The 25,539-nt window shown below is 42.6% G+C and overlaps 1 protein-coding gene across 1 annotated transcript; it reads left to right on the forward strand.

Moving 5' to 3' along the window:
• Positions 1-9,284: 9,284 nt before the first annotated feature.
• LOC142169028 (uncharacterized) lies at positions 9,285-9,908 on the forward strand. The gene has a single exon (XM_075230215.1). It carries the CDS (start codon positions 9,285-9,287, stop codon positions 9,906-9,908), a length of 624 nt encoding a protein of 207 aa, XP_075086316.1.
• Positions 9,909-25,539: the final 15,631 nt, after the last annotated feature.

Below are 25,539 nucleotides of genomic sequence, written 5' to 3' on the forward strand. Positions count from 1 at the left end.
TATTTATTGAGCCCACCACTGCTTCATACACCGAAATCAGATGAACAACTGTACTTGTACTTGGCAGTATCGGAAAATAGTGGTAAGTGGAGTCCTGGTCCGAGAAGAACAAGGTACGAAATGTCCAATTTACTATTTTAGCAGGACCCTAGGTGAGGCCGAGACTAGGTACCCTCACCTAGAAAAACTGGCGCTCGCTTTGCTAAGCACCTCTAGGAAACTAAAACCTTATTATTAGTGCCACCCCATATGTGTTGTGACAACTTACCCGTTGCGAAATATTATGCAAAAACCCAAGCTCTCAGGGCGATTGGCCAAATGGGTTGTGGAAATCAGTGGGTACAATATTGAGTATCGACCCGGAACATCCATCAAATCTCAAATTCTGGCAGATTTTGTTCCCGACTTTACGCCGGCCCTAATACCCGAGGTTGAACGAGAGTTATTGGTAAACTCGAGAACGTCCTCGGGAATCTGGACCCTCTTTACAGATGGTGCCTCGAACTCAGCATTGTGTTGAAGCCACCAACAGGAAATGTAGTTAGAAAATATATAAGGACTGTAAAATTGACTAACAACAAGGCCGAATGTGAGGCCATGATTGTAGGTCTCGAACTAGCCAAAAGCCTGGGGGCGGAGGTGATCGAAGCTAAGTGAGATTCCCTCCTCGTGGTAAACGAAGTTAATAAAACATTCAAGGTCAGAGAAGAACGAATGCAAAGATACCTAGATAAGTTGCAGGTAGCATTACATCGATTCAAGGAGTGGACCTTACAACACATACCCCGGGACCAAAACAGTAAGGCTGACGCCCTTGCTAACTTAGGGTCATCGGTCGAAGACAATGAGCTTAATTCGGGGGAAGTAGTGCAACTCATGAGATCGGTGGTGGAAGAAGGTCATGCCGAGATAAACTCTAGAATCCTGAATTGTGATTGGAGAAACAAATACATAAAATATCTAAAGAATGGAAAATTGTCCTCGGATCCAAAAGAATCAAGGGCCCTACGTACAAAAGCAGTCTGGTTTTGTTTGTCCGAGGATGGAACCTTGTTCAGTAGAATGTTCGATGACCCACTAGAAATATGTCTAGGACCAGGAGATACCGAGTATATTTTGAGGGAAATTCACTAAGGCACCTGTGGAAATCATTCGGGCGCCGAGTCACTGGTTCGAAAGGTGATTAGAGCAGGCTAATACTGGATCGATATGGAAAAGGATGCGAAGGAGTTCGTACAAAATGGTGATGGGTGCCAACGACATGCTCCGATGATACACCTACCAGAGGAGCGGTTGCAATTGGTTTTATTACAATGGCCGTTCGTGAAGTGGGGAATAGACATCGTCGGCCCCCTTCCATGGGCACCCGGTAAGGCCCAATTTATTTTGTTTATGACTGACTATTTTTTTAAGTGGGTAGAAGCCCAGGCGTACGAGAAAGTCAGGGAAAAGGAGGTCATCGATTTCATTTGGGACCACATCATATGTCGAGACTGTGTGCCACAACGGAAAGCAGTCTATCAGTAGCAAAGTAACCAAATTTCTCGAATACCGTAAGATCAAAAGGGTCCTATAAATGCCTTACCACCCTAGCGAGAACGGAAAAGCCGAATCAACCAACAAAACCATACTCCAGAACCTTAAAAAGAGGTTGACCGATGCCAAAGGAAAATCAAAGGAAATCCTACCCGAAGTCCTTTGGGCATATCGTATGACCTCGAAGTACAGCACCGGGGCCACTCCATTCTCATTGGTTTACAGCGTCGAAGCTCTAATGCCAATCAAAGTCGGAGAACCATGTATCATATTCCGATATGCAACAAAGAAATCAAATGACGAGGCCATGAATACGATCCTGGAGCTATTGGATGAAAGGCGCGAAGCTGCCCTTGTTCTGTTGGCTGCCTAGAAGCAACATATCGAGAGATATTACAACAAAAGGGCCAAGATTTGATACTTTAATGTCGGGGACTTAGTACTAAGGAAGGCCACGTTGAACACCCAAAACCCGAACGAGGGAAAGTTGGGGCCCAACTTGGAGGGACTGTATCATATCATCGAAATCACCAGAAAAGGATCCTACAAGCTCGGAACGATGAACGACGAACAACTACAGAGCAATTGGAATGTAACTCACCTAAAACGATATTACTGCTAAGCTACGGTCCCATTCATTTTCTTTAACTTATATTTCGGACTAACGCTTGCTGGTAACCGGCAAGAAGCAGTACAAAGTTTTTAGGTATGTAAGTACGCGTTGCACTCTTTTTCCCTTGAACTAGTTTTTTCCCAAATGAATTTTCCGGCAAGGTTTTTAATGAGGTAACAGTGGATCGTGCTAACTTAGAATCGAAGACCGGTCAATAATCGATGTCGAAGATCACATTAACAGTATCCGAGGCTTCTCTACAATAACCTCGAATATCGACTTAAGCAAGGGAAGAAAATTCGTAACCGAACGGTCTCGATCGATAGGATTTATTATAAGGTCCAAACAATCAAATGAACCATGCCAACACAATGCTTGTACACATAAGTAATTATGACACACAAGAATGAAAAGTAGTCTCTTCCTTGCGGATAAGTATCATTGTCTTTTTAAGTTTTTTGCATTTCTTAAGAAATTCCCTACTTCCGATCTCCTAAAAGTATCGAGCCCAAGGGTCACCTTAGTCCGAGTTCATGCGATCAATCCCACTCGGGGACTGATATCCGAAACCAAACTCGGACGGTTCGAATTATCAGAGCTCGGGGGCATAAGTCCTATTAGGCTAAGCCCGAATTTTAAAGGCTAAGGCAACCCCTACCCGGGGACAGTTACCTTAGGCAAGCCCGGATAACTCGGGAAAGGAAGCCCACTGGGTGACACCCGAACTAAAAGGCTACAACAATATTAATACGGCTCGGAGACGTTCGAGACCCGTAACAAAAACAAGGCCTAAAAAAGAAATTTTTTCATAACCGGTTATAAAGGCTACCCTCAAGAAACTATAATCTAAATTACTCACTTTGAGAGAGAGTTTCCGGTAACACCAAACCCCCAAGATGCCTTAAAACAGAAAAATGTAAAGGCAGGGTTTGTTTGAACTTTCGAACATAACCTAATTATTTCATGCTAAGGCATTTCGATCTTTGTGAATACAAATAATAAATCAAAGGAATTTTTTTGAAAGTTGTGAAAGGAAAAGAAAGACTTCTGTATTTATCCAAAATCTTTTTTACAAGGGCGAAATGGCCCCGATACAAAATTCTACAACGGCCAAAACGGCTTCAAAAAAAAAGGACAAAAACATCTAAAATGACCCGAAGTGGCCTAGTCTTCGCCGGGGGCCGCGTCATCACCTTCGGGGTCTCCTCCACCTTTGGGCTCATCCAAATATTCAGAACCCTCAAAATCCTCCACCTCATGATAAGCCAGTTTCCTGGTCTTGGCTTCGGATATCTTGGCATTCTCTATTTTAGCCAACAGGTCAAAACCCCGAGCTTGATCTCCCTCGAGGGCCTCCCTTCATGATTTCCACTTCATATAGTCCACCATATTTCCCACTTGGTCCTGAGTCACTTCGGCATCGGCCTTACGCTCTGCCACCCTCTCAAAAGCCTCGGCCTTGACCACAACAATATCCGATTTGGCTGCCTCAAGTTCCTTGGCCAGATTTTCTTGGCCAGAAATCGCCGAGCTCAGCTGAGACTGGATCTCCTCGATCTTTTTGGCATTTACCAAGGCTTTTTTCTTTTTCTACCCGGAGCTGGACCTCAATCGAAGCCAGTTTTTCTCGGGCAGTCTTCTTTTCCGAGGCCAAGAAGTCCATGCTCTCTTCCATTCTTCGGCCTCAGCTTTCACTGTATCCACCGCCTCTTGGAGCTGATCGATTTGGTCTAGTTTATTTTGAACCTGCGGGTTAGGGTCACTAGCCACTGTGTTTGAATCATCATCACTAACTTCAAATACTCATCTTACCTGCTCGACCAGGTCAGCATGCTCCTTTCGAGCTACTTCTAGCTCAGCCTGGAGTTTCTCACTAAGAAGCTTGTAAGCGTCCCTCTTCTCAGTAAGCTCCTGAGTCTTGGCCTCATGTTGGTTTAACTCTTCTCGATATCAGAGAAAAGTTTTGTGATGAAGCACCGAGGCTTGCAAACACGAAGAGAGATGTTATGATTTTTTGCGACTTAAATCTAAGTACATAATAAAGAGGCATTCGAAGTTACCCGATTTAACGCATGCTGAGCTTCGTTGAACAGGCAAGGCGCTTACACCTAGTCCATCTTGGCCTGGTCCTCTTTGGTCACCAAGCACCGAAGATAACTGGAAACCCCCACTGGGTGAAGAGAACCCGAGCATAATCCGGGATAGACATAATGATTGACCGCCTCCGATCAGGATCTGAACTTGGAGCTGGGAACCGGTCCACTAATCTCGGACTTGAAGAAGATCCACTGTCTCCTGAAGACAGTACCTTCTTTGGTACCAATAAGTCACCCAGTCCGGTGACATCCTCCGAGGCGATAGAATCTAAGCCATCGAAGAAGTTATTGAAAGAATCTGCCACCCTTTTAGGCCTCTCGTTTGAGTGGGCCTCATTGACCATAGAGTCGGTAAATAGAAGCGACCCGGAGAGATCTATCACCCCAAGTGCATCCTTCGGGGAACTTTCCTCTGCTCGAGGAGTACCGACCGTGGTCTCCTTGTCGACCTCCCCAGCTCGGGACAAAATGGCCTCGTCCCTCCCTGGTTCGGAGGCTTCGGCCACTGCCTTTTCGTCGACCACCCTGGTTTGAGGCAGTTCGATACCGCTTCTTACGCGAGTCATCAGCTCGGAAGCTTCTTCATTTTTGTCTTCGGACTCATCCTTTAGTCGATTCAATGAGCTCGATGGGACCTCCCGGGTTTTGGTACTTTGCTTGGATTTGCACACCAGCCTCCTTTTTGGTTTTTTCTTCTCGGAGCCCTTCTTCTTTTCTTTTATTTATCCTGCCTCTGAGTAGATGGTTCGTGGAGGATATCTTCATCACCGGACGGAGGCCTCATTTCAACATATTTGGGAAGACCTGCAAAGGAAGAAAAAGTGAGAAGCAGCACATCAAGAAAACTAAGTGTTATTCATTCAATAGAGGAATGTCACCATGGGAATGGGCCTCCCACCGGCCCTTCAAATGTTCGCGCCATGCGCGATCGGAATAGGGTTTCTGTGACATGATGCCCTAGACCCACTCATTGAGTCGAGGAACTGTATCTGGCATCCGAGCAACAACTGCACCATGAAACATCGATAAGAAGGGAGAAAAAGGAAAAGCAATAAATGAAATCTTAAAGGCAAGGTTATACTTACGATTCATGCTCCATTTCTCGAGAAATGGCATGTCCTCTGCCGGGATTATATCCGAGGTCTTCACTTGAACGAATCGGCCCAACCAACCTTGGTCTCGATCCTCATCTATGCTCGAGAATAGGGCCTTACTGGCCCTACGGGCAAGTTTTATTAATCCCTCTCTATAGAGTCAGGGACTGTACAGACGTATGAGGTGATCGATGGTGAAGGGACACTGCTCAATTTTGCTTATGAAGAATCGGAGGAGAATTAATATCCTCCATAAAGAGGGATGAATTTTATCGAGGGCCACCTCGTACCTTACAAATGACTATGATGATCGGTCCAAGGGGCCTAACGTGAAGGGATAAGCGTAAACACTTAAAAAACTCTCCACGTGGGTAGTAATCGCTTCCTCGGGCGTAGGCACCACCACGTGCTTATCAACCCAGTTGCAATCCTCCTTGACCTTGGAGAGGAGACTGTCGGTGATCGAGCATATATATATCGATACCGGCTCGCACTGACCCGGTACCGAAGTGATTTTCTAGACCTTAAAATCCACACTGGTTAGGCACCCCATAGGAACGAACATCTTTATGGAGGGCTCCAGTGTCGTTTCCTCAATAGCAGCAGACAAAACATTTTCCTCTTCAGCCGGTCGCGAGGCAGATAGAGTTTCATTTTGAAGAACTGACTTTGAGGTCTTCGCCATTTTTTTTGGGAAAGTTAAGGGAAAAGAGGAAGTTAAAAGGATATGCTTGATAATTTGGGATAAAGAACAGAAGTTCTTATAAAGTGATTTTAGAGTAATCAGAAAATTGATGTTTTGGAGTATAGAAATTTCTAAGGTAAGAGGGCAAAAGTGTTGGAAGTAAAGATTGAATGCGATAATGAGGGGTATTTGTAGTTTCTCGGCGATTGTTCATATCTGGGAGTAGCCGACAGGCAACTGAAATGCATATAATGCCATTAAGATCTGACTGATGAGACATTTTGACTGTTTTATCATTTCTGTCGCAAAAAATTGAGATCATGATTGGAAGTTCATGTCATTTCTCATCGTCTACTCTCCTAAAAATGAGGGGACTATCTGTATACGGTCGAAGTCGAGCTCGATTACAACTTGGTAGATTTGGCTTAGAATGTGGCGATCACGGACTGGAGGTTGACCTCGAGTCTCACCGAGCTAGACATTTAGGTCAGAAGACCTGCCTTCGAGGAACGTTGAGTCCGGTATCGACCTTAGCGTCGAGTGAGCTCGGAGATAACAAACGGAAGACCAAAATATCCGCGACCGACCGGATATTGCGGCAGGAATCTCAGCGCATATCTCCAAGGAACCGAAAATTAGCAAATCTAGAGATTTTTACCTTTTATGGAAATATACCTAGAGTAGGACTCCTTTACTATATAAATGGGGGTCTCATAATTCACTAGACATATTGTAACACGCATCCCAAATAAATATATTGTTTCTAGTTCCCATAACTAGAAATGCTACTTAGATGTTTAAGAGTCTTGAAATATTGAAGTTGGAACATAACAGATCCCTATAGTTTCAAGGGTAAGAACTATGAACTCAACAGTTAACAAAACTAAATTAACAGGCCAAGCCGCCAAGAACTATTCATGCTTATCAACTATCATGGTTATTGGTATAATACAACAGTACTTCTGCTTCACCAGAGGTACAATGCTAGCAGACTTTCAAACTGAGGAGTTAACCCTCTCTTTTCAGTCTAGATCTTGCAAGTTACATTGGTCTAACCATGGCCTCAAGTCCTCCGGAATGGCCTATCACCAAATCACAGAATACTCACCTCGAACCTCGTTCATAGAATCATAAACCGACGATGCACAGCTGATACTGAGCGCTCATGTGCGCATACAAATATGTGGAAGGAGTTCAAAGAGTTTATGTCTCAAGCTGAATCAATCTCGCACGATAAGGAAAAAAAAATGGGAAGTATATATCCTAAATGACATGTAGCCTCTCGAAGATAAGTATGGACGTCATCATACTGATCCGCAAGACTCTACTAGACACTTGCTCATGACTTGTAGAACCTATGAACCTAGAGGTCTGATACCACCTTGTCACGACCCAAAATCCAACTAGTCGTGATGGCACCTAACCCAACCTGGAAGGCAAGCTGGACATAACAATAATAAACCATAACAGCAGAAAAGACAAATATAACATGAGTCTGAAACCTTAATAAAGCACAATACCGCTAATATATGATAATTCCCCGTGAAATTGGTGAATACAGAGTCATGAGCTCTACAACGGAATATAAGTCTGAAAGCTAAATAACAATACTGTATGAACTAAAAATAACGGTACATACTCAGCTCAACAAGCAATTCTACTACTGCTGACTGGTCCCAACACCTGGATCTGCACAATTTATTGCAGAGTGTAGCATGACTTCAACCATCCCAATGTACTCACCAAGTATTATAACTAACCCTGGCAAGGTAAAGAAGCACGAATTATTAATGATATTTGCTATAACCTGTGGATGATGTATAAACAGAATGCACTCTCTCTCTCTCTTCATAAAAAGACTAACACCGTCTGCCATCGCCATCACTACCATCTTCCACCATCACTGCAAGCAGCACAGGTAAGGCCTCTAACCTCTATCTCTCCTCTCTTATTCCCTTCATCTCCGACCTTCTCTTTTTCTCTCTCTTTCTATTCTTCCCCCTTCTTCCAATCTTCTTCTTCTATTCTCTCTCCGGCAACTGGTTGGAGTGCATAATGCACTGCTCTCTTTCTCTCTCTATTCCCCTCCCCTCATATCTTACGTGTGTGTAGGGATATAGCGGCGGACCCCGTCGAAATTAGCCAACCTTCCACCGAAGATCCAGCCACACGCCAGTGCAATTGCCGTCATCCAGCCGGTTTTCCGATGTGTTCTTCTCCCCCCCAAGAATCAAGGCTCAAGAATGACCAACAGATTTCCATTACTTCTGACAAACAGAACTTCAGGCGCTGCGATTCAGGTATTACCATTCCTCCTTTTTCTCGATATTTTCTATTTTAGCACTAACAATATTCGTTGACTTCTTATTTGATCTTGTCCATATTCACTCTTACTAATTACATTAGCAAGAGCATCAATAAAGGTTTCGATTTTGTCCTTTATCTTACTGCCTCGATTTTGTCTTGAATCTTTGCTTGCTTGTTTTTGTCACTACTAGTTGTAGGATTTATTCCCTTTAGTTAGTGTAGTTTAATCCGTTGCCTATTTTAGTGCATGTAGTTGAAGATTATATTTCGGTAATTTTTTTTATTTGAAAATTTGTCGCTTGTTTTGGGGTAGTGCTTGTGTAGTGTCCCTTATATTATAGTGGCTTTGGTGAATGATGATAGGGTAAGTTCTTGTCCTTGAGAGGCAGGGGGGTCATTGCGAGGGATTTAGTATGGGGGGGTAAGGGGGTAGGAGGGGGGTAAGAGGGTGATATGGGGGTAAGGGGGTAAGAGGGTGAAGGGAGCCACTAGGTTGAGAGTTGGGTCTTGGAACATAGGAACTTTTACTTGAAAATCTATAGAGTTAGAGAAGATTCCATGGAAGTGGAAGATTAAGATAGCTTATGTACAGAAGACTAAATGGGTAGAGGATAGGGCACAGGATGCAGACGGGTTTAAACTATGGTTTTCTAGGAGCAAGGGGGGCAGGAACGGGGTTGATATTTTGGTTGATAAGGACCTTAGGGATTTAGTGGTAGAGGTAAGGCGAGTGAGCGACAAGTTAATGAGTATTAAGCCAGTTATTGGTGGATTTACTTTGAACATGATCAGTAGGTACGCACCCCAGACAGGCTTGGATGGGGAAGTCAAGAGGTATTTCTAGTAGGATTTGGATGAGATGGTGCGCGGTATGCCGCACACAGAGAAGCTTTTTATTAGATGAGATTTGAACGGCCATATTGGAGCGACGTCTAGGGGCTATGATGATGTACATGGTGGTTTCAGTTTTAAAGATAGAAGTAGAGGGAGAATTGTTGCTGGATTATGCTAGAGCGTTTGATTTGGTGATAGAAAACTTTGATTTTCCGAAGAGGGTGGAACACTCAGTCACCTTCTGGAGCTCGGTGGCCAAGACCCAGATTTACTATATACCATGCAGGAGGTCCAATAAAGGACCTTGCACGGATTTCAAGGTCATCCCGAGTGAGAACCTCACGACCCTTCATAAACTCCTGGTGATAGATCTCGAGATCACGAGGAAAAAGAGGATAAGGGTGTTGTATGTCCAACCTAAGATCAAGTGGGAAGCCTTGACTGAAGACAAAGCATGGGAGTTGGGGGTTAAGTTGTTGACGATGGGAGCTTGGAGGAGTAGTGGAGATGCGAGCCTGATATGGACCATGATGGCGCAGTGCATTAAGGAAGCTGCCAGAGAGGTATTAGGGGTCTCGAAGGGTTACTACGATGGTCGCAACGGAGACTTGTGGTGGAATAGAGAGGTCCAAGGAAAGGTGAACACCAAGAAAGCAACGTATCTGAATTTAGTAGAAAGCATTGATGAGGAGGAGAAGATGTTGAATTTGGAGTGGTATAAGTTGGTTAGGAAGCAGGTCTAAGAACTTTTCTCAATTGTTTCCAATTTGTTTCACCCCAAATCCGAAATTAAATTATAAAATAAATGATAGATTACTAGGTTATAACCATAAAGGAGTTAGGAATAATTACCCAATGACTCCCATTGAAAATCCCTCAAAGAAATCGCCAATTTCTGAGCTCCCAAGTCCAAAAATGGAGAAATGAATCAAATCGTCGAATATTTTTCCTTTTTCTGCCCAGCAAATTCGCTCCTAAGACCTATTCATCGCACCCGCGGCACCGCACCTCCAGAAATTCCATCGTAGGTGCGGAAATAACTTAAGGGACATGGGACCGCTTATGCGAGAAAGTGGTCGCACCTGCGCGTGCGCACATGCGGAAACTGGTCCGCTTCTACGGTCTCTCTTCGCACATGCGCTCCAGGGTCGCATCTGCGGACATCACAGATACGGAATATTACCTCGCACCTGTGATCCCCGAGCTCCTCCTTCCAAACCACTTTTGCGCTTGATTCTCCACACGTGCGAGTCCGTACCTGTGGTTCCCCAACCGCAGATGCGAAAACACCGGCAACCATAAATCTTCAGCAATCGCATAAGTCAAAATTTCAACCCGTTGAGCATCCGAAACACTCCCCAGGGCCCCGGGACCTCATCCAAACATACCAACCAATCCTAAAACACCATACAAACTTAGTCGAGTCCTCAAATCACATCTAACAACGCTAAAATCACGAATAACCCTCCAATTCAAACTTAAAGAATCTTGAAACTTCCAAATTCGACAACTGATGCCGAAACCAACCAAACCATGTCTGATTGACCTCAAATTTTGCACACAAGTCATATTCAACACTACGGACCTACTCCCACTTCCGAAATCGGAATCCGACCCCGATGTCAAAAATTCCACTACCAGCCCAAAACTCCAAAAATTTGACTTTCGCCATTTCAAGCCTAAATGATTTACTGACCTCCAACACACAATGCGGACACGCCCCTAAGTCTAAAATCACCTAACGGAGCTAACAAAACTAACAGAATTCCATTCTGGAGTTTTATTCACACTGTTCCGACTACGGTCTAAATCCTAAGGCTTAAACCTCCATTTAGGGACTAAGTGTCCCAAAACACTCCAAAAACCAAAACGAAACCTCCCGACAAATCACAATAGCAGAAATAGATATGGGAGAAGCAGTAAATAATGGATTGGGGATATTACTCTCAAAACGACTGGCCGGGTGGTTACACTTGTTCTTTTTACTTGCCATACTCCCATGTTATTGTTGTTGTTGTTGTTAGATTCAGTGTTGTTGAGCCGAAGGCTATGTGTGGTTGTGGTATTGGAATAGTCTTCAACAAAATGTTGTGGCATATGGGCACGTGGTGCAAGTTGTTATATTGTGTTGTGATGTTTTTGGCAAACGTGGTATTGTTGAGAGGATTGTCGGGGTAAATGTAACGACTCAGCCGGTCGTTTCGAGTTGTAACGACCTGACTAGTCATTTTGAGCCCTAGCACATCGTTCAGCAGTTTGAGGCCATGAGCAGCTTCACTTCAGGTATTATGACTTGTATGTGTAGTCGGAATTGAAGTTCGGGAAATCCAGAGTCGGTTTAGAAAGGAAATTTTCATTTCGGAAGCTTTAAGTTGGAAGAATTTACTAAGGAGTGTGTTTTGAGTAAATGACCTTGGAATCGGGATTCGAAGGTTCCAACAGATTCGTATGATGATTTTGGACTTGGGTGTATGTATGGATCAGGTTTTGGATGACCCGGGAGTGTTTCGGCACATATTGTGGAAGTTGACATTTTTGGAAGGATTTCATAAATTTGGGTTGAAATGCATTTCAATGCTATCTATGTCCGTTTGGGATTTTGAGTCCGGGAATAGCTCCGTATGGTGATTCTGGTATTGGGAGCACGTACGGAAGTGGATTTGGAGGTCCGTAGGTCATTTCGGAGTCATTTGGCAAAAAAAAGAAATTTGAAGGTTTTTGGAAAGTTTGATAGAGAGTGGAGTTTTTAATATTGGTGTCGTATTCCTATTCCAGAAGTTGGAGTAGGTCCGTAATGTCAATTATGACTTGTGTGCAAAATTTGAGGTCAATCAGACGTGATTTGATAGGATTCAGCATCGAATGTAGAAGTTTGAAGTTCTAAAGTTCATTAAGCTTGAATTAGGGTGCAATTCATGATTTCGATGTTGTTTTGCATGATTTGAGGGTTCGAGCGAGTCAGTTTCATGATTAGAATCTTGTTGGTATGTTCGGGCGGGGCCCCGAGTAGCAATCGAACGAGGCTCAGACCAAGTTGGAAATTGGGAGCAATAACTAAAGCTCCCAGTTGTTGTCATAATCGCACATGTGTTTGGCCAGCCGTAGGTGCGAGCTCACAGGTGCGAGCTACTAGCCGCACAAGCAAAAGAGTGAGGGCAGCCCAGCCACCACAGGTGCGGAAATTTTGGCCCACCTGCGTGACCACAGGTACGATACCAGTAGTGGCAGGAACAGATGGGCTCACAGAAGCGGTCTCTTTTTGTCCGTAGATGCGGAGCTTGGCCAGGTAAGGGAAATGCACACCTACGAGGATTTTGTCGCAGGTGTGGGACCGTAGATGCGGCTAAGGCACCGCAGGTGCTAAAAATCGCTGGGCAGAATCGTTTTAAGAGCGGAATTTGGCTCTCCTTTTCTAATTTTTCACTTGGTTGGTGCGAATTTGGAGAGCTTCAAGGAGGGATTTTCATAATCTATGTCAACGTAAGTGATTCCCGCATATTGTGAGTTAAATACAAGATTTATACATGGATTGAAGCATGAAATCTATAGAAATTTGGGATTTTGTAGAAAAACCTAGAAAATTAGTATTCTTGGATTTTGATCACGAATTTGGGCATGAAATTGAGAATAAATTATATATTTGAGTTCGTGGGGGTTATGGGTAATGTTTATCTTCGATAATTGTCATAATACAGACACGTGGGTCTGAGGGTTGCTTTATCGACTTTTTGAGCGGAGTTGGAAATTATTGTAAATTGAATTATAATGAGTATTAGAGTATATATCTATGGATTTGCACATTTATTGAATAGTTTCAGAGCGTTGGGCATCGAATTGAGTCGGTTTAAAGGCTTGGGAGCCGGCTATGGAAATTTCGAGCCAGGTAAGTCTCCATTCTAACCTTGTAAGAAAGAATTAACCCCATAGGTGAATCAAATCATTATGTGCTTCTATTTGTGGGGGCTACGTACGCACGAGGTGACGAGAGTCCGTGCGTAGCTACTATTTTGCTTATGTCCGGATAGTCTAGGACCCATATCATGTTGTACTTGCGATGTTGGGCCCTACTTGTTAAATTAATTGTTCAAAACATTTAGAAACTCGATAAAGGAATTGTAAGAAGGTTAAACTTCATTTACTTGACCGTTAAATGGGAATTCGAAATTATTGGAATATTTGCCCCTTAATAAATCTTGAATTGGTTGTTTAATGTGTTTTATCTTTTGTGGAGCGGGTTGAACGCCTCGGTAGTAGATAGATGCATATATGGTTCGCGTTGTTCGACCCTCGGCAGTGCATAGTTTAAATATTTATGTTTGACCGTGTCGTACTACCTCAACATGATTTGCTCATGATTGAATTGGTTGCTTTGGAATTTATGATAATTGATATTACTTCATTGGCCTGAGAAATAAATGATAAACGATGAAAACTAAATTTGGAAATTTCTTATTTACAAAAAAATTGTTTACTTATTTCATGATATTGAGATTACAGCTGTTCTACGTAATCCGTGCTAAATCATATCATTGGTATTTTATTTATAGCCCATAGTAAGTGTTGGAGCCGACCGCTCGTCACTACTTCTTCGAGGTTAGGCGAGATACTTACTGAGTACACATTGATTTACGTACTCATACTATACTTGCTGCACATTTTTGTGCAGGTAAATATATGCCTAGTGGCCTTATGGGCACAGAGGCGCGGTTGTACCAGGGACTTAGGTGAGCTGCACTCTATACTACGATCCGCAACTAACAAAGTCTCCTGTAGAGTATTTATATTTTTCCTGTCCAATTTGTATTCCAGACAGATGCTGTATTTTATTTTATATTCCTAGTTGATACTCAAGCACTTGTGACACCAGGTTTTGGGGTGATTGTCACGCCCTAACCTCAGGGAGCGCGACCGGCGCTCAACCGAGTGAACTCGGTCGAGCAAGCCTATTAAACCTTTCCTACCCGACTTATTCATAATCCAAAAAAAAGGAACGCATCACAATTTGTTAAACAGGGGAGTGATCAATTATATAAATTTATAAACATTGCTAGTTCATTTTGTTTTTCATTATATAGATTATGACATAGTTAAGTTTCCCAAAGCACATACTTTTTACAATCTAATGGAAAAAAGTTTCAAAATACAACTTGATCCTATGACCACCCCAACATTCATACATGACCCACATAAATGTCTACAGAGCCTCTAAAGGTACAAAAGACCAACATGACAATGCCGGCAATAAGGCCCCGGCTATACCTCAAAATGTGAAAACTTATACAAAAGAAGAACTACATGACCCATGGAAGAAATGGGGCTCAAGAAGACTGTTGTGAGGAGAGTAAGAGGGAGAGTACCACTATCTGTGATCGGCGTTATCTGCAATGAAACCACCTACATCCATTAAAAAATGTAGCGCCCCCGGCAAAAGGGACGTTAGCACTGTCGAATAGTACTAGTATGTAAGGGCAAACACCAATCTTAATAGAATGAACAATGACACAAAGAGAAGACAGTCTTAATAATTAAAAAGTGCTTCACAACATTCAAAGAAACACAAAGTAAGGATCACATACTTTTTTAGTTAATCTTTCCGTCTTTTTAGGTTATTAATCTTTAGTGCCAAGTGCCAAACGCCACAGCTCATAATGCCACCGTATTTTTACAAGGAGTCCGGTCTCGGCCCGACCGGCTAAGCCATCTCAAGTGAGACATATCTATATCCACAATGTAAATCAATAATTCCAACACAAATGCCACAATGTGTAGAGCATGGAGTCCGATCTTGGCCCGATCGGCTAAGCCATCTGACTTGTGACATAACCTCTTTTAATTATTCACTCAATTCACATTTCTTTCCCATCTTTCATTACATGGCACAAACAGCCTCATTTATTAAGTAGTTCCTGGCACTTGGGCACATTTTACAATTCAAGTCTTTCCTTTTTTATTCGTTCACATAACATCATCATTCATGTCGATAAGTACCATCACATAAGGCATTGCACACATAAGGGAAGGAGCTTGAAAAATCATAATTACGTTCTCAAATAGCATGATGATATGGTAAACATCTAAAACAATTAGGGAGCATGAATCTTTCAACCTAACACACTGAGGCAACAATTCTAGTATGACAAAGTCGGAACTTACACCAATTATTCGGACACCAGGAATTCGATTCTAAGAAGAAGAGAGTTAGCCATACATACCTCAATCGAGCTTCTTTGATTCTACAATTATCCGGAACTCTTAGCAACCTCAATCTAATTTTAGCAATATAACAAGTTGAACCAAAATTAGGAAGACATTCATGGTTTTAGCCCACTTGAACATTTTATCAAATACTAAGTGTATATTAAGGTTTCAAGGTTCTTTTCATGGGAGGTTTCATCTTTCATAACCCATTCATCTCCATTCTTAGCTTACATTCTCCCTACACCCTTTTATCTTACATGCATGCGATGTACTCACCCCCATCCCCATGAAGTATCACACTAGTACCCCATTATAGCTATGTTTGGAATTAAGAGCTGGGGTGGTGAAGTCTTACCTTTTAGGAAGAAGACCTAGATTCCTCTCTTGATAATCTTCAAGATCTAAGTGAGAATTGAAGAACAATTTGATGAAGATCACTTCTCCCTCTAGGACCCTCTCTCTCTCTCTCACTCTAGAAATATCAGAAAATATGCTCAAAATGGTCCATGGGGGTATATTTTAAAGAAATAGGGTTGGGTTTAAAATCCAAAAAATGAAGCTTTGGAACAGGTTCTGCGATCGCATAACCAATATACAGACCGCATATCGGTCGCATAATTGCAAACCAAAATGGCCAAAAAGTTGTCCGTGTCTGCGGTTACTATGCGGCCCGCATAATTGTTATGTGGTCACATAATGCACCGCAGAACAGTTATGCGGTCCCATAGTCGACCGCATAATTGCTCCTAGACTGACCCAAAAACTGCCTCACTCTACGCCCATTATGTGGTCCGCAGAGTGATTCTACGGTCGCATAATGGACCGCAGAAACGCGTAATTCTGCCAAACATTTTATTTTACTTTTTGATGCATTGTTCAACCCAAAAAGTTCGAACCGCGAAGAATTTCTTTAATACACAACACGTAAAACCAATTCAGCACCGCAGAATATTATTAACATTATTTTGCAAAATTTTACGGGGCCTTACTTTATCCCCCACTTAGGATCATTCGTCCTCGAATGAGGGTAAAAACCTATTATTAGCATCTTGTGGGACTAAGTTTTCATACCACACACCAGCAGCCCCAAATCCGATTAACTCCCTAAATTCTCAAAAATTTCGCCAGAGTTTCGTTTGTAACTAGGCCTATCCACCAGTCAGAGAGCCCCTGAAACACATCTTACAAACATGTATAGAACCCAACGACATAGCATAACTCATAACCACACCAACCGTGGCCTCATGTAAACAACATATAATCAAAAGGAGCATCTTTACATTAACTAAACAGGTGGTACAAAATTCTTAGGTGACAGGTTCATAAAAGAAAGGATTACACAACTATTCAAACAAGTGAGGATACTTCTCCTTCATCTCTTCTTCGGCTTCCCACGTGGCTTCTTCAACCTGCTGGTTTCGCCATAACACTTTCAAGGAGGCAATTTCTTTATTCTTCAACTTTCGGATCTGCCTATCAAGAATGGAAACTGGAATCTCTTCATATGACAATTCTTCATTAACTGCAATGGTCTCAACCGGAACGATGAGTGTAGGATCTTTAACTACTTTCTTAAAGATAGACACATGAAACACCGGGTGTACTAATGACATCTCAAGTTGTAATTCAAGCTTGTATGCCACCTGACCTATCCTTTGAATGATTCTATACGGCCCGACATACCTCGGACTTAATTTCCCTTTCTTTCCAAACCGCATGATCCCCTTTATCTTTCTTGAAATCTAAGTCTCTGCGAGGAACATCCGAATAGGATTTTTGATGACACTGAGGAGTTTTCAACCTCTCTTTTATGATCTTAACCTTTTCTATAGCCTGATGTACAAGGTCTGGTCCTATTAGTTCATCTTCTCCAACCTCGAACCACCAAATTGGTGATCTACATCTTCTACCCTACAAGGTCTCAAATGGTGCTATCTGAATACTTGCATGGAAGCTGTTGTTATAAGCAAATTCTATGAGCAGAAAATGATCATCCCAGCTACCCTTCAAGTCAAGCACACAAGCACGCAACATGTCCTCAAGCGTCTGAATAGTCCGCTCTGCTTGCCTATCAGTTTGTGGATGGAAAGCCGTGCTAAGATTTACATGCATACCCAAACCTTGCTGAAATTCCTTCTAGAAATTAGCTGTGAACTGGGCCCCTAGATGGGAAATGATGGAAACTGGAGTGCCGTGAAGCATGACTATCTCCTTGATATACAATTGAGCATACTGTTTCGCAGTGTCGGTGGATTAAACCGGCAAGAAGTGAGTTGATTTCGTGAGTGGATCGACGATCACCAAAATTGAGTCAAACTTACGCGGAGTGCACGGTAACACTACCAGAAAATCCATATTGATCATTTCCCATTTTCACATTAGAATTTCTATACTCTGTGCTAAGCCAACGGGCCCTTGATGATCGACCTTCACCTGTTGACATTTTGAACATTTTGCCATAAAGTCCGCCACACCCCTCTTCAAGTCATTCCACCAGTAAACTTCCTTGAGGTCATGATACATTTTCGTAGAACCCGGGTGCACGAAATATCTAGAAGTATGAGCTTCTGCCATGATTCTTTCCCGAAGACCATCTACGTTTGGAACACACAGTCGTTGTTGGTAGGGTAATGTACCGTCATCTATGCCAAGAGAAAAAGCCGTAGTCTTATGTTTATGAATTTCTTCCTTCAGCTGCACCAACACTGGATAATTGTATTATTTCTCCTTGACTTCCGCCACAAGCGATGATTCCACCCTATTTAGCACAATCACTCCCCCTTCATTAGAGTCTGTAAGGTGAACTCCCAAACTGGCCAACTCGTGAACCTCCTGGGCCAAGGGCCTTTGACATGCCTCCAAGTGAGCCAAACTACCCATAGATTTCCGACTAAGAGCATCTGCCACCACATTAGCTTTCCCCGGATAATACAAAATGTCGATTTCATAATCTTTGAGCAACTCAAGACACCTTTTGTGCCTTAAGTTCAATTCCTTTTGCTTGAAAATGTATTGAAGACTCTTGTGGTCCGTGAATACATCTACATAGACTCCATACAAATAATGACGCCAAATTTTCAATGCAAAAACCACCACCGCAAGCTCTAAGTCATGAGTTGGATCGTTCTTTTCATGATTATTAAGTTGCCTTGAAGCATATGCTATAACCTTGCCATGTTGCATTTGTACGCACCCAAGACCAAACCTTGAAGCATCGCAATACACCACAAACCCCTCAGTACCCTCTGGCAGGGTCAATACAGGCACCGAAGTCAATCTTGATTTCAATTCCTGGAAGCTCCTTTCACAAGCATCGAACCACTGGAACTTAACCGCCCTCTACGTCAATTTAGTCAATGGAGAGGCAAGAGTGGAGGACCCCTCTACAAACCTCCTATAATACCCGTCCAAACCCAAGAAACTGCGAATCTCTGTTGGAGTAGTAGGTCTAGGCCAATCCTTCACCGCTGCAATCTTTTGAGGATCAACCTTAATTCCTTCTCCAGAGATGACATGACCCAGGAATGTAACAGATTCAAGCCAAAATTCACATTTCGAGAACTTGTATACAATTGGTGTTGATGAAGAGTCTACAGAACTAACCTGAGGTGGTCGGCCTGATCCTCTCAACTTCGTGAATATACAAGGATGTCGTCAATGAATACTATCACAAAAGAGTCAAGAAACGACTTGAAGACTCGATTCATAAGATCCATGAAAGCTGTCGGGGCATTTGTTAGCCCGAATGACATTACCAAAAATTTAAAGTGCCCATACCGTGTTCTGAAAGCTGTTTTTGGATTATCCTGCTCCCTTACCTTCAATTGGTGGTACCCAGACCGCAAATCAATTTTGGAGAAGAACTTAGCACCTTGTAATTGATCAAACAAATCATCTATTCTAGGCAATCGGTATTTGTTTTTGATGGTGACTTTGTTGAGTTACTGGTAATCAATACACATCCGCAGCGATCCATCTTTATTTCTGACAAAGAGAACCGGTGCGCCCCAAGGAGACACACTCGGTCTAATGAAACCTTTCTCTAGCAAATCCCTTAGTTGTTCCTTTAGCTCTTTTAATTTCGTCGGCGCCACTCTATAAGGTAGAATGGATATAGGCTGCGTTCCAGGCATCACATCAATCCCAAAATCAATCTCCCTATTTGGAGAAATTCTAGGGTGCTCATCCGGAAAGACATCGGGGAATTCATTCACAATTGGCATGGATTCAAGGGTAGGCACCTCAGCGGTGGTGTCCATAACTCGGACCAAATGATCAATACATCGCTTCCTGATCATCTTCGTGGCCTTAAGATAAGAAATAAACCTACCTTTTGGCATAACATTATTCCCTCCCACTCAACAACTGGCTCGTTAGGGAACTCAAGCCTCATAATTCTGGTTTGGCAGTCGAGTTTTGCAAAACATGAATAAAGCCAATCCATTCCAATTATTACATCAAAATCAATCATCCCCAGTTCAATGAGATCAACCATGGTATCCCGACCATGCACCTTGAAAACACAATCTCTATAAACCCGCGCGGCCGTAATAGACTCGCCAACCGGAGTAGATACAGAGAACGACTCATAAAGTTGTTCCGGTTCTATCCCGAAGCTCATAACAACATAAGGAGTAACATAGGATAAACAAGATCTGGTATCAATAAGGGCATACGCATCATGAGATTGAACAGTCAATATACCTGTGACGACATCTGGGGAAGCCTCTGCACTCTGTCGACAACTCATAGCATAGAACCGGTTGGGTCCTCCCGAACTCTGTGCACCACCCCTAGCTGCACCACGCCCTGCGGGTACTGGAGATCCTCGAATTAGAGGAGGTGCTAAAGATGTAGCAGCTTTAGGACTGGATGACTGAGTTTTGCCCCTGCCTGCACCTTAACGAGATGCATGACACTCCCTCTGAATATAGCCTCTCATTCCGCATCCGTAACATACTGGCATATCCAGGTAGCAGACTCCAAAATGTATCCTCCCACACTTAGGGCATGGAACCCTCTGCTGCTGCTGGAATCTCCCTCTTGATCGGCCTTGATGGTGGGACCCCCTTGCTGCCTTGACTGGGCCTAAAGCGACTCCCCTGCTGCTGACCATGCCCTGATGGTAGGGCACTAGCTGAAGACTGAGCATAAGACTGGGAAGACCCTGATGATCCTCCCCAAAAAGCTGATCTCCCACCTCCGAATGAATCCCCAATCTGATCTCGGCCCGATCGGCTAAGTCATCTCACTTGAGACATAATCTCTTTCAATTGTTCACTCAATTCACATTTCTTTGCCATCTTTCATTACATGACACAAACAGCCTCATTTATTAAGTAGTTCCTAGCACTTGGGCATATTTTACAATTCAAGTCTTTCCCTTTTTATTTGATCAAATAACATCATCATTCATGTCGATAAGTACCATCACATTAGGCATTGCACACTTAAGGGAAGGAGCTTGAAAAATCATAATTACGTTCTCAAATAGCATGATGACATGGTAAACATCTAGAACAATTAGGGAGCATGAATCTTTCAACCCAATACACTAAGGTAACAATTCTAGTATGACCAAGTCGGAACTTACACCAATTATTCGGACACCAGGAGTTCGATTCTAAGAAGAAGAGAGTTATCCATACATACCTCAATCGAGCTTCTTTGATTCTACAATTATCCGAAACTCTTAGCAACCTCAATCTATTTTTAGCAATATAACAAGTTGAACCAAAATTAGGAATACATTCATGGCTTTAGCCCACTTGAACATTTTATCAAATACTAAGTGTATATTAAGGTTTCAAGGTTCTTTTCATGGGAGGTTTCATATTTCATAACCCATTCATCTCCATTCTTAGCTTACAATCTCCCTACACCCTTTTATCTTACATGCATGCAATGTAGTCACCCTCATCCCCGTGAAGTATCACACTAGTACCCCATTATAGTTATGTTTAGAATTAAGAGTTGGGGTGATGAAGTCTTACCTTTTAGGAAGAAGACCTAAGTTCCTCTCTTGATAATCTTCAAGATTTAAGTGAGAATTGAATTACAATTTAATGAAGATCACTTCTCCCTCTATGACCCTCTCTCTCTCACTCTAGAAATATTAAAAAAATATGATCAAAATGGTCCATGGGGGTGTGTTTTAATGAAATAGGGTTGGGATTAAAATCCCAAAAAGGAAGCTCTGTAACAGGTTCTGCGATCGCATAACCAATATGCGGACCGCATATCGGTCGCATAATTTCAGACCAAAATGGCCAAAAAGCTGTCCGTGTCTGTGGTCACTATGCGACCCGCATAATTGTTCTGCGGTCGCATAATGCACCACAGAAAAGTTATTTGCTCGCATAATCGATCGCATAATTGCTCCCAGACTGACCCAAAAACTGCCTCACTCTGCGGTCTGTAGAGTGATTCTGCGGTCGCATAATGGACTGTAGAATTACGTAATTCTGCCAAATATTTTCCTTTACTTTCTGATGCATTGTTCAACCCAAAAAGCTCACCGTGAAGAATTTCTATAATACACAACACGTAAAACCAATTCGGCATCACGAAATATTATTAACATTTTTTTGCAAAATTGTACGGGGCCTTACAGTGATTAGGGGTTGTCATGTATTGAAATTGTTAAAAATATTATTATCTACACTGTAAATTCCATTTTTTACTATTTAATTGAAGGAAATATGATTTCATAAATATTAAAATGAGAACCAAATGAAGTCTTTATTTTTGACTTGCCTGACAGCGAGGTCCTGCGCCATCATGACCTTAAATGGATTTTGGGTCGTGACAATATGGTGTCAGAGCACTAGGTTCATTTAGGTCTCACGAGTCATGAGTGAGTCTAGTAGAGTCGTGCGAATCGGTACGGAGACGTATGTACTTATCTTCGAGAGGCTACAGGACTATTAAGAGAACTTTCCTTCTTGATTCCTCATCGTACAGTTTGATTCCTTTGAGGCTTATGCCTTCATCTCCTTCCTATTCGATCTTATGTGATGTGAAGCGCTTGTTTTAAATTTGGAATCGAGGAATTTTAATGGCACTACTGATGTAGAGAAGGATGTTTCTCCCTGCGTATTTGATTGGTCTAATGTCGTCGCTTTATGGAAGGATGTTCTGTCATCTCAGCTCAGTAGCGATATTTCTGATGGTTTTGGGGCTATGCACCAACTGCTATGATATTCATGAGTTGTTATCATATAGGGGCAGTGAATGAATTGAAAGGAGGTTTTTCTCAATGCGTGATTCAAAGATTCAGTGTTTTATTTCCAGTGGAGGAAAGGCAATCAGACTAAGAATGTTTAGGTTGGATTGATGGAGTAACGAGACTTGGTATCTTCGAATGTGATGGAATCTTCATCCGAGATGTGATATTGTCATCCTTGATTGAATGTGTTATGTTCACCGGTGTTATGGCCTTCTTCAAATCTCCTTTGGGGCAGAGTATTGTGAATGGTGCCAGGGAAGCGGCTATCAGATGTCCCAGTGTGTTGTGGTTCAGAATCGAATCGGTAATCCTAATGATGATGGCTCAAGGAGGATGCTCTTCGGGGAGGTTTAGAGTTGGCGGCAATCGGTTGGTTCGGGTACTACAGAGATGAACTTTGAGTTAAGGCAACAACTGGGAAGCGAAGGATGAGGAAGGACATATGGGAGGTGTCTTGCGATGGTTAAACTTCTAGAAGGCCAAGTGTAAGGAAACAGAAGTCGAGTAGTTGCTTAAAAAGAGGGTTTGACCAAAGTGGGAGAGTGGCAGAGTAGCATATGGGTTCTGTGGTAGGATAATTGCACGCCTTGAGGAAAGTTTAGAGTGATTTGGGGAATTCATGGGGGACAGTGACTAGGTCTACATGCTTAATTTGGAATATTGGCTGCTATATTGAGGAACATTGTGTGTGACAGGAGGGAGTTGGATCGGAATTTATCGTCACACCTTTAGTTGATGTCAATGGGGAATGAACGAACTTGTACAGCTGGTGAATGAGCACGGGCTCAGGGTGGTTTATTAATTTCATAGTAATTGTACTCGGTGCAACGCTGTTGGAAGATGTCGGCATATAATTTCCACAGGTGGGTTATCTCCTGTGAGCAGGTTAGCGGTCGTGTGGTGTTGACAAAGCTTCTGTGAAGGATTCTACTGGCTATCCGGTAAGAGGTCGGATATGTAAATGTGGATAGTAATTCGGAATGTTCATGAAGTGTTAACAGAAGGATTCGAGGAATTTGGCAGGTTGATGGTGCAAAATCATGTCAATGGGGGATAAGGAGTCTTGGTGGGTCCCAACGTTATGCAATGGTACCTCCAAGCTAAGCGGGAGAGCCCCACCATCTACAATTTGAGTGCATGGTTATCTACTTTTGAGGTTTCTGGTTATCGGCATATTGATGGGTTATTATGACTAAATAAAGAGAACATTAGTGATAATTTGAGCCAAGGATTTGAGGATTGTGTGCTGTAATTGGCCTTATCGATTCATGTTCAGGCTTTGGGAAGACTCAGAGTTTATGCTTCATATAGATGTGAAGTACAAGGAAAGTGATCCAGCCGGGTGCTTCTTTGAGAGAGTGTTCATATGCTAGCAAGGCCTTGGAGTTGGTTATATTCGGGATCAAGCAAGAGTGGGTGACTCTCAACAACGGTCTTAGTGGTTTCAAAAGTTAAAGTGCGGTGCCTTAGGATATCGAGTCCGTAGTATGGTTAAGTATCAAGCTTTGCAGTGGATTATGAAAGGGGCCGGGAGTATTCTACGTTATCTTCGATCTGCGGTGTAGCATTGGAGGAATGGGAGAAAGTAACTTCGAATTCATAGAGGAATTATCAGAATGAGTGTACCAGTTGAAGATGGGAATATGCGCACAAAGAGGGTATGAGATAGTTCGTGGGTTTTGAGACAACGTGGTCTCCTGAAATGAGGTCACTCAGGATAGGTGCGGATTTGCGTTTGTTATGTTTTGAACGGAACCATTATTATTCCTAAGGCAAGTCCAGGGTAAATTAGAAGAAGTCGGACCAGTTAGCAATGGTTGAATTGTCATAATGGAGGCAATGATCGGTTCTTTCAACGTGTTAAGTTTTACAGGTGGTTATGGCGGTACGTGCGAGGCTTGATGGCCGCCGTAATTTGATTTATTCAGAGGCATCAGTTATTATAGCTTGTTATGTATAGATGGATCCCGGAAGGGACATGGTGGATTAGACCACCACTTGGGGTTGTACTTTTTGCGGTTTTGAGAATTCAGTCATGTATTGCAATGGTTCTCCTGAAATGAGTCAAGTGAGAGGTTCCTATATGATGAAGTGTGTATTCTATTAGTGGTTCAGGAGTGATGATGAAATCCTTGTACTCTTGCGCATTGGCATGATTAGGTGCAGTGAGTAGCATGAGAATTTGAAGTTGAGGATCAAGGTTGCGGTTCGGTGTTGACAAGAATGCCACAAGCTTGGATGAGCAGGAAACGGAATTCAGATGGTTAGAGTAAGCTGGTATTGTCTTTACCGTCACCTGAGATCGGTGTCATATGTAGGAGGCTTTGCGTACTAACTGCGAATTCTTGATTTGCTTTATAGCATTAGTATGGCTGGTGGTATGGATGTATAGACTTGTTATCTGGTGCGGAAAGTCATGAGAGTGTGTCCTACGTGAAGATTATATAAGTGTGACATGTAGTCACTTGCTTGATTGAAGATTGAAACCAAGTTTAGAGATTGTGGTACTATCGCTAATTTGAGAATTTATGCCAGAAGAGCGCTCGGTTCATTTGATTGTGGACTCTAGAAGTTCGTTCCGGATTTGATGGCTGTTCTTGTGTGTCATGGAAAAAAAATAACGGTTATTGTGGATCCTTGAAAAGTTATTAGCCCAGTGCGGTACAATCAGAATCGGCTTGAGGTGCGTGGATGGATCTAAATGTGAATGTGGGCTCTATATCAGGCCGGATGTATTCATTTCAGCATAACATTGTTTTCAGAGGGTTCTTTGGGCCTTGGATGTTATTTCTGCTATCGGCCCTTCCGTGTAGTCTCTATTGTGCAATGTGGGTTGTGAGGCGGTTTGATTATTCACACTCATATTGAGATTCAATATAGTTTGTGGTGTTATATGAGCAGGATGGCTTTCGAGATGCATGTCATTTATTGCACCTTAGTCGTGGTAG

Source organism: Nicotiana tabacum, chromosome 14, assembly GCF_000715075.1.
Source record: "Nicotiana tabacum cultivar K326 chromosome 14, ASM71507v2, whole genome shotgun sequence".
In the NCBI taxonomy this organism is placed as follows: Eukaryota; Viridiplantae; Streptophyta; class Magnoliopsida; order Solanales; family Solanaceae; genus Nicotiana; species Nicotiana tabacum.

Coding starts and splice junctions, on each gene's coding strand:
- LOC142169028 (XM_075230215.1), top strand. CDS start 9,285: ATGGTGGTTTCAGTTTTAAAGATAGAAGTAGAGGGAGAATTGTTGCTG.